The sequence below is a fragment of the Cherax quadricarinatus genome, chromosome 50 (assembly GCF_038502225.1).
Source record: "Cherax quadricarinatus isolate ZL_2023a chromosome 50, ASM3850222v1, whole genome shotgun sequence".
NCBI classification, from domain to species: domain Eukaryota; kingdom Metazoa; phylum Arthropoda; class Malacostraca; order Decapoda; family Parastacidae; genus Cherax; species Cherax quadricarinatus.
The window spans coordinates 15667487-15678113 of record NC_091341.1 but is presented as its reverse complement, the minus strand read 5'-3'; the positions used below and the strand labels follow the sequence as shown (position 1 = coordinate 15678113).

The 10627-nt window shown below is 41.9% G+C and overlaps 1 protein-coding gene across 2 annotated transcripts in view; it reads left to right on the top strand.

Annotated features, from left to right (window-relative positions):
- Nucleotides 1-613: 613 nt before the first annotated feature.
- The window catches only part of LOC128695271 (voltage-dependent calcium channel subunit alpha-2/delta-1), a 304996-nt gene continuing 294982 nt past the window's right edge, over nt 614-10627 (top strand). For both annotated transcript variants that reach the window (XM_070095427.1, XM_070095426.1), the window contains exons 1-2: nt 614-742; nt 8424-8508. In XM_070095427.1, coding sequence (XP_069951528.1) covers nt 651-742; nt 8424-8508 — 177 coding nt within the window. In that variant the 5' untranslated portion in view covers nt 614-650. The remainder of the gene's footprint in view (nt 743-8423; nt 8509-10627) is intronic.

Genomic DNA, 10627 nt, shown 5'->3' with positions numbered 1-10627 from the left:
CAAATAAACCCACATGTAAGAGAGGAAAATTATGACGACTCTTCGGTCCATCAAGATTATAATAATAATAATAATAATAATAATAATAATAATAATAATAATAATAATAATAATAATAATAATAATAATATATTTACTACAAGTGCATGCATAAGGTGCACAGGCCTAGCTGACATCAATGACATAACTACTATATAGAAAGTCTCTTGTTATGCAGAGCATTTCGGGCAAATTAGGTCGGTTTTGTCCCAGGATGCGACCCACACCAGTCGACTAACACCCATGTTCCCATTTAACTGATGGGTGAACATAGACAACCGGTGTAAGGAAACACGCCCGATGTTTCTACTCTTTCGCCGGGAATCGAACCCGGACCCTCACCGTGTGTAGCGAGAGCTTCTGGCACCAGACGCTAAACAACATTCCATCAGGAGCTATAGACAGTGGTCCAGGAGGGACCGAAGTATCGTCATTAATTTCCTCCTACAGTGAGAGTTATTTGCGAAATAGAAGAGTTAGTGATATATAACGGTTTCTATGAGACTATGGAGAGCAGAGTCATCTTGTGTGACAACAAGGAACCTGTGCGTCGTCTGCTAATGTTTACCAGGAGGTGAGGCGAGGCAGCAGTCAGTGACAGACCAGCTGAGATGGCGCGGGGTGTAGCTCCTCCACCCATATATCTTTTCATATTTATTGTCACGTGTATCTCCGCATCTCGTGTATTAAGCCTTGATGCCAAGTAAGTATACACATGGATTACTCGGTCTCGCAATCCCTCACCTCCGGACCGAAATGATATATTGAATATTCAGCTTTGCCAAATTTTCATTACTCTTCCATATGATTGAACTGTCAAATATATTTTAGATAATATTTCATATTATGTATTGGCTAGTTTTCTAATATGATGAAAATACTTTACAAAAACAGTTTGATATTAAACATTTTAAAAATAAGTATTACAAAATGTTATCAAATGAGCGCATTTTTTTTTTTTTTTTTTTTTTTTTTTTTTTTTTTTTTTTTTGCAATGGATCTAGTCTACTGATTTTTATGTAAGATTATTTAGGCACAGTTTTGCAGTTTTCTAAGATTACAGTTGTATTACATATTAACATGTGTAAATTATCTAGACCCCCCCCCCCCCCCCAAAAAAAAAAAAAAAAAAGTCCATTAGAGTTTCTGGGAGGGTCTTGGATACGCATATAATTACAGGAGAACTGATAGTGTTTGTGTGATATATATATATATATATATATATATATATATATATATATATATATATATATATATATATATATATATATATATATATAACATGTAATTCTATCATTTACACAGCTGCTTGTAGATGTTTGTTCCAGCCAAAACTGTGTACACTGTTGCTTGTTCCGGCCAAGACTGTCTCAGTACTGTATTATTTAGATGCATTACATGAGGAAGCGCCAGAGCATGCGCACGTGTGTACTAGCCTAATGGAGGTTCTCGAGTTCGAATCTCCGCTCCTAGTTGAGCCTCTTGCCGGATTTACTTCCTCCAAGACTCGTGGGGCCCTTCTCGTATCTATTCTTAAAACTATGTACAAAGCCTGCCTCCACTGTTGTTTCGTCGAGGTTATTCCTTCCTGGCCACCCTGATGCTGAAGAAATACTTCATGATATATATTGTCTTTTCCGTGTCTTCCAGCTAGACCCTCGGGTACCCGTTCCTCATCTTCCCTCAGGAGCCGTACCTTCATGCCGGGAATGGACTCGTGATCCAAGGATTTGGACATATCCTCCCTTTTCTTGGATCGAGCCTGATTGCCTCTCAATCCCCTGATTATCTCTCAGTGCCCCCCCCCCCCCGGAGTCTGTACTCAGTTTTCAAATTGTAGCATTTACTTTGGTTGAATTTAAGTAGCCATTTTCTAGCCATTGCAGTTTCTCCTGATCCATTTGTAGCCTTGCATTGTGTTCATCGGTTTTTATTTTCATTCATTTTCCATCATCTGCAAACAGGGATACATCTGACTCTTATGTTATGCCATTCACTTAAACTGTACTGGTGCTAACACCGTTCTTGCGGGACCCCACTTGTAGTCCAAGAACATACAATCCACCCATCCCTCTCCGCTGCCCCACTTCATCTACTTCGTCATAGAATTCCAGGAGCTTTGTGAGACAGGATTAGCCATGTCTAAACCCCTGTTGTTTATTGTTCATGAAAAGACTTCTCTGTAAGTGCTCCTTCACTCTTCTGATAGTTTTCTCCATCATTTTACATGGTATGCATGTCATTGATATTGGTCTGTAGTTTAACACTTCCTGTTTGTCTCGTTTTTTTAAATATTGGACCTTCTTTCGCAGTCTTCCAGATCTCTGCCAGTTATTCGGTATCCATTGACCTGTAGATTTTAGGTAGTGGTTGAAACAGTGTTTCTGTTCCCTCTCTAAGAATCCATAGTATCACTGTTGGATCCCCATGATTTTGAAATTCAACTCTCCCCCTCCCCCAATTTTTTTTTTACCTTTGCTTGCTGTGTATGTGGTATTCAGTACCCGTTGGTGCTTCCTTTGTCTCTTGACTCTTTGCTGTTTCCCCTGTGAACACCTTTTTAAATAGTTTGTTCAACTCGACGCAAACTTTTGTTTCTTGTAAGCTCTCCTCCCCTTCAGTTTTTGTTTGATTTGGTACTGTCATCTTCTGATGTGACTGAAGCAGGGTCAGTTCAGCCTTGGATTTTGTCATGTCATTCTATTTAGCTTTGCATATTCGTTTTTGGCTCTTCTGCTCACTTCAGTCTTCTTCCATCCTTCACTTTGCATAATTTTCCCATGCTCTTGCACGTGTTTTTCCCCTCTCCATCTTTGGTTGACTCTTGACCTCACTGTTTGTCATTTTCATTTCTTCTGGGTATGAATTTCTCCTTTGTACTTTCCAGTTAGGTATTCCATCTCAATCCTTGACTGTCCTTCCAGTTTTTTTCCCCATTCAGTAATTCATTCTTTAGAAGTTTACTCTTCTGAAATCTGTTGTTTTTCCCTCTTTCCCAACTGTTGTTCTTTCCATAATGTTTAATTCCACAAGGTATTTATAATTCAGTCCTATGTTTGTGTGTACTCGCCCATTTGTGGCTGCAGAGACCAAGTCACAGTTCCTGGCCCTGCCTCTTTGCTGGTCGCTACTAGGTCCACTCTCCCTCCTCCAAGAGCTTTCTTGTGTGTGTGTGTATGTGTGTACACGTACGTATGTGCGTGTGCGTGGTGGAGGGAGGGTGCATATGCGCGTGTGCGCTCGTGTCTGTGTACCCACTTGTATACTTGCCTCGTTGTGTATACATCTTCGAGGCTTCGCCTCTTGATTTACGATCGAGTAATGTATTTTTCTCGCATCTTAGGATCTGTACCCCCTCCTGTATTACCCCTTATAAGTTTAGTGCTTCCCCATACATATAATACTGAGGATGTCAGTTACTTGTGAGCCCGGCTACGGAGTCTGCCTCCTCCACCTCTCTAAGTTGACTTTCATTTCCTTACTCTCCTTTCAAGCAGCGACAATATTCCTGATGTTCTTTCTGCTCATTTGTAAGTTTAACTTTCATCCTTCCACGTGTGTTGGTTCTAGCCACTTCCAGGTGGAACTCTACCTTGACAGTGCTCTGGAGTATCTTGTACATTATGATCTTGTCATCAAGTCTTTTTATCTTCCTGTGACGTGAGTTATGGCATATCTTAGCCTTTCATTGTACTTAGTCTTGTAGCTCTGAAGACCAGCCTTGGTTTATCCAGTATTGTGAAATTACGTCTATTTAAAGCTGTGCTAATAGCTTAAGGCGTTTATCTCGAGAACAAGTCTGGTTGCAAGTCTTTGGACCTTCTCAAGTTTCATAGCGTCTTTCAGATATGGGTGGCAAGTTCAACTGAATGTTCTCAACACTGGTCTAGCATAAATCTTGTATATTATCCTTAAAATAATTCCGTGAGATCTTTAAAGATCTTTCATTAGGTAGTTTCATACACAGCTGATATCCTTGATGTGGTTGTGTTGTGTGTCGTTGGTGTGGTTGTGTTGCGTGTCGTTGGTGTGGTTGTGTTGCGTGTCGTTGGTGTGGTTGTGTTGCGTGTCGTTGGTGTGGTTGTGTCGTTGGTGTGGTTGTGTTGCGTGTCGTTGGTGTGGTTGTGTCGTTGGTGTGGTTGTGTTGCGTGTCGTTGGTGTGGTTGTGTTGCCTGTCGTTGGTGTGGTTGTTGCGTGTCCTTGATGTGGTTGTGTTCACCCTCAAGTCTCCTGACCTCATCAAAGAAATGCCTTGATGTGGGTCAAGTGCTCGTGATCCAGGTAAGTGGAGTGTCTCTTCTCTTCCTGGGAGTGAATCTAATTTCGTTCCATTTTCCCCCTAGGCCCTGTATAACCTCTTCGGGTTTAGCGTTCCATATGAATATAATTTCATCACTTCTCAGGCACCAACATCTGCTTCCCTCTTAAGTGGTGCTGCAGTTGCTGTCGGTCCACTTCTCCACTTCCATGAGAGAAAAACAGATTTTTTCCCACTATATAACTGTCATACAGGGGGCCCCGCTGATACAGCAGGTTAAGTTCCGGGCCATTGTTGTAAAGCAGAAAATCGCTGTAAAGTGAAGCATAACTTTTTTTTCACTTTGAAATACATATTAAAGCCTGATAACATGTTTACACTATCGTATATATATATATCATATATTATTTTTATTAATGTAAAGCAATAGAGCTAGGCCTAAAAAAATTCATATACAGTACACACATTACTTAAAATATTTTGGTCCTTAGCTTCTAGTTTACCTGGAGTTTACCGGGAGAGAGTTCCGGGGGTCAACGCCCCCGCGGCCCGGTCTGTGACCAGGCCTCCTGGTGGATCAGAGCCTGATCAACCAGGCTGTTGCTGCTGGCTGCACGCAAACCAACGTACGAGCCACAGCCCGGCTGGTCAGGAACCGACTTTAGGTGCTTGTCCAGTGCCAGCTTGAAGACTGCCAGGGGTCTGTTGGTAATCCCCCTTATGTATGCTGGGAGGCAGTTGAACAGTCTCGGGCCCCTGACACTTATTGTATGGTCTCTTAACGTGCTAGTGACACCTCTGCTTTTCATTGGGGGATGTTACATCGTCTGCTAAGTCTTTTGCTTTCGTAGTGAGTGATTTTCGTGTGCAAGTTCGGTACTAGTCCCTCTAGGATTTTCCAGGTGTATATAATCATGTATCTCTCTCGCCTGCGTTCCAGGGAATACAGGTTCAGGAACCTCAAGCGCTCCCAGTAATTGAGGTGTTTTATCTCCATTATGCGCGCCGTGAAGGTTCTCTGTACATTTTCTAGGTCAGCAATTTCACCTGCCTTGAAAGGTGCTGTTAGTGTGCAGCAATATTCCAGCCTAGATAGAACAAGTGACATGAAGAGTGTCATCATGGGCTTGGCCTCCCTAGTTTTGAAGGTTCTCATTATCCATCCTGTCATTTTTCTAGCAGATGCGATTGATACAATGTTATGGTCCTTGAAGGTGAGAACCTCCGACATGATCACTCCCAGGTCTTTGACGTTGGTGTTTCGCTCTATTTTGTGGCCAGAATTTGTTTTGTACTCTGATGAAGATTTAATTCCCTCATCGTTGAACTTCATATTGTTTTCTGCAGCCCACTGAAAGATTTGGTTGATGTCCGCCTGGAGCCTTGTAGTGTCTGCAATGGAAGACACTGTCATGCAGATTCGGGTGTCATCTGCAAAGGAAGACACGGTACTGTGGCTGACATCGTTGTCTGTCAGATACGAGGATGAGGAACAAGATGGGAGCGAGTACTGTGCCTTGTGGAACAGAGCTTTTCACCGTAGCTGCCTCGGACTTTACTCTGTTGACTACTACTCTTTGTGTTCTGTTAGTGAGGAAATTATAGATCCATCGATCGACTTTTCCTGTTATTCCTTTAGCACGCATTTTGTGCGCTATTACGCCATGGTCACACTTGTCGAAGGCTTTTGCAAAGTCTGTATATATTACATCTGCATTCTTTTTGTCTTCTAGTGCATGTAAGACCTTGTCGTAGTGATCCAATAGTTGAGACAGACAGGAGCGACCTGTTCTAAACCCATGTTGCCCTGGGCTGTGTAACTGATGGGTTTCTAGATGGGTGGTGATATTGCTTCTTAGGACCCTTTCAAAGATTTTTATGATATGGGATGTTAGTGCTATCAGTCTGTAGTTCTTTGCTGTTGCTTTACTGCCCCCTTTGTGGAGTGGGGCTATGTCTGTTGTAGTGAGTGGTGAATATATTTATTATAGGAAGTCTGATAAAATGATGAATGGGTATAATTGCAAACCGCTGCATTAGCGAAATGCTGTAAAGCGAAGCGCTGTAAAGCGAAGCGCTGTAAAGCGAAGCGCTGTAAAGCAAAGCGCTGTAAAGCGAAGCGCTGTAAAGCGAAGCGCTGTAAAGCAAAGCGCTGTAAAGCGAAGCGCTGTAAAGCGAAGCGCTGTAAAGCGAAGCGCTGTAAAGCGAAGCGCTGTAAAGCGAAGCGCTGTAAAGCGAAGCGCTGTAAAGCGAAGCGCTGTAAAGCGAAGCGCTGTAAAGCGAAGCACTGTAAAGCGAAGCGCTGTAAAGCGAAGCGCTGTAAAGCGAAGCACTGTAAAGCGAAGCACTGTAAAGCGAAGCACTGTAAAGCGAAGCACTGTAAAGCAGGACCCTCCTGTATATAGTAGTGTAGCAGCACACTGCAGATGTATCCAATTTTGTATAATAAAACAGTTTTTATCAAACGAGTTTTGGCAACCTCTTGGTTTACTCCATATATCATACGTATCTCCGTGTATCATTTGCATATTCTGTAACTGTGTAATACCTTATGTTTATATTACTTACATTGCTTCCTCGTCGTCTATGATCATGATCACCTGACGACTGATCTATCCATCTATCCTTCACACATGTATTTAGAATCAAGTGGGTTAGAGAACTTGTCATTGGGAACTCAGTTATGTTTTTAGTCTTCCCAGAGTCTCGTCTCTTCCCACCGTCCAACCTGACCTTCAGATACTTGCAATAATAGTACTTGTAATATTTTACGTTACAATAATAGTACTTGTAATATTTTACGTTGCAATAATAGTACTTGTAATATTTTAAGAGAGCTTTGAGCCCTTTAATGCGGGAGTTTTCGCACTCTGCTGTTCAGTGATTTCTGTTTGTTCAAAGTCTTAACAGAAATTTAATATTCTAAGTTAGGCTAACGTAAATTAATCTTGTTTTTACGTATAGTTAACAAACAGTAACAAATAAAAGGGTAGCCAACGTCTTAATAATAATGATTCTGGTCTCCTTAGTGATGATCGTACATATCTGAATGTTTCCTGGTTACTCTTGGCCACCTCGTTGCCAGACATATCACGGCTGTATTTTTAATATTTTTATTGTTGAATGTTTTTATAGGATTTTGAATCCAAGTCTAACCCAACTTAAAAAGTAGAAAATAAAGTTTTTAATTTAGAGGAAACGTTAAAAATACTCTGAGAACGTCGTAAGGAAAATATGGTACGTGAGGATGGGTTGTCCTCAGGTTGATGTCCTCATTCACTGTTGAGTTAATAAATGGCTTAAATTATCACATTTAATCTTGTTTGTCAGGTTCTTCCCTAATGTCCCAGTCTTTTCTCCTTATATATGAATGAAATCGCTTATAAGGCACTAAAGGTTTAAAGCAAATCGGCTGCATGAGGCTCGTTAATAATGCATTTTACACGTGCACTGCTAGTCAAGAATATCTTAATTCTTTCGTCGAAGGTGCTGCGCTGTGCTCCAAGAGAGCGCACGTGTATTGCAACGCATTAATTTGCTCTGAAAACCATTGTAGTTGCCCAGGTCATCTCGTCTTATGCTAATGCAGTTGCGATGCCTGTGCTTGTGCTTCCCTGGAACACAACTGTATGACCTTTGTAGATTTAGCGCTTAGTTATGATTACGATAATAAGGTAGTGTATGAAAATCCTACAGTTCAAGAATATGGTGTCTGTCAGACCCTTGGCATGACAGCCAGAGAACTACATCCACCAGCTTGACAGCATCGATCTTTGCTATATGCTTACCAGGGTCACATCCCCGGGATGCTGCTGTTATAGGCAACTCGCGTACATGATCCTGCACAGTCTCTCCCTATATAACTTAGATGGCAATGCATTGTGTTCTAGTTGTGCATTCTAGAAATATGGTCATTCGCCCCTCGCAACTTTGTCCTTGACAGTTCGCACCCTATAAGGGTTCCATTTTCAGGGAAAAATCTGTGGAGCAGCCATTTCCTGGGGAAAATTTCCCTGGGGAGTTTCCCCTGGCAGTTTATCAGTACTCTTTACCTTCACCGTCTGCTTGGATTTTGGAGGAGCTGTAATATGGTAAATAAGTACTTAAAAATCTATTTCACTTTCAGATCATTCCACCAAGTGAGCAATGATATTGAGAGGTGGATCAATGAGCTACACTCGAGGACAAGTCATGCACATCTTCTTAAAAAGGTAAGTTGAAATTTGCCGGCCTGCTTGATGAAGGTAAGTGTGTTAACATGTGACCATCAAACAGGGCAAGTAGAGTAAATTTTGCAAGTAAATATTAACCTTTTCCAAAAATCATTGCTATAAAAGTTAAAAAAAAAAGAGAGAATGTTGACCTGTATCCCCGTATTTTCCTTCTTTAGGACGTGATTTCGAGTCCTTCACGGAGTAGTTTCGACCTTTAGGGGGTGATTCTGTTCATTTTCATTGGTAGCTGGATCGAACGTGATTGCCTCACATTCCGTAGGTATTACCTGGAGTTTACCTGGAGAGAGTTCCGGGGGTCAACGCCCCCGCGGCCCGGTCTGTGACCAGGCCTCCTGGTGGATCAGAGCCTGATCAACCAGGCTGTTGCTGCTGGCTGCACGCAAACCAACGTACGAGCCACAGCCCGGCTGATCTGGAACTGACTTTAGGTGCTTGTCCAGTGCCAGCTTGAAGACTGCCAGGGGTCTGTTGGTAATCCCCCTTATGTGTGCTGGGAGGCAGTTGAACAGTCTCGGGCCCCTGACACTTATTGTATGGTCTCTTAACGTGCTAGTGACACCCCTGCTTTTCATTGGGGGGATGTTACGCCTATAGGTTGATCAGCGCTGGATGACCCTACTGGGTTTAGCGTTTAGTTGTGATTGTAATATGGATTTATCGTTTCCCCTTTATTATAATATGAAGTTTGATCGTACAAACACTATATTTGGCGATGGTGACATCATCATGTTTGATCATGCTAACATGATGATATCTGTTGACGGTGATATTATCGCCTGCATTACGCCATTTAGTTCCAGTTTAATAACTGTGTTAGTAATACATATATTCGCGTAAATCGCCATGGTATGACATGCTCTTTATTTTCCACTATTTTAAATTACCTTATGACTGACCCAGCCTTGCTAAATCTATGTAATATAGCGTAGTCTTAGACAAAGGTCGGCATAAATTTATTTAGTATTTATTAACATAAATGAAATATACATATGCGCGACGGTTTTTTTGGTGTAATCTTGTCAATAATTCATATTGCTGTAATTAAGTCTAATTTCAGTGACAGTTTCAAATTCACTTTAAGCAACTTTCTAGACCATGAATGTCAAACTTTGAAACTCTAATTTGCTGGATCTGCTTATTTAGCAGCGATCATTCTGCCCAAAAATGTTAGGTTGATTGCTCTATTATAGAGCCCGATGCCAGTCCTGGATCCATTAGGTCCAGTCTCTGAACCTGTTAGGTGCCTCTAATCTTTTGACTATCACTTACAGGCTCGACGTCGTGGGCTGTATAATAAAGCAAATAAACTTACGTTTTCGGCAGAATGATGGTTGCTGAATAAACAGAGCCAGCAACTTGGACTTTTAAAGCATGACATTCATAGTCAAGAAACTTGCTTAAACTGAGTTTGAAACTATCACTGAAACAGTGAAGTGGAAATCTGTACTCAGAACTTGGGACTTAATGCTCCATGATAACTGGCAGGAGGTAGTGTACCGTAGGACTGGCCTTTGCAACAAGCTGACGCAAGATAACATTTCCTAGCCATGTAATTCAACGGTGTTTAATAATGATAATTATAAATATAAACGTACACCCCACAGTATTTACCACCCTGCACCCCCCCCACCCACCTCACAACACGGACCACACCGCCTTGAACACCCACTCCACTGGTGTGACTATGGTTGAGTGGAGTGTGTTTACATGTGTCACTGTGAAAGGCTCCCTAAAACAGGCATTTAGAGTCACTGTCAATATTGATACGTAATGGGCGACAGGTTTAGATTAGAGGGCAAAGGATGTAGTTGGGAGGTGGGACAGGTGGGTAGTTGGGTAGGTAGGTAGGTGGGTGGGAGCTGGAGAGGGAGTGCCTGGCAGTGGCTGGCAGAGTGCCACATGCACATGGATCCACAGCACCGGGGACACGCTAGTGTCGACCTCTGCTGTCAGTGCCCTGAGTCTCTTCCATTCCTGATTTATGCCCAGAATCCTTCTTTTCTTTTCCTCTGCTCGCCGATTTGCTGAAATTAGATAATATTGTGTTATGAAGTTGGTAATGCTTAATTAATAAGTCAGTGATGGAGTTTATGTT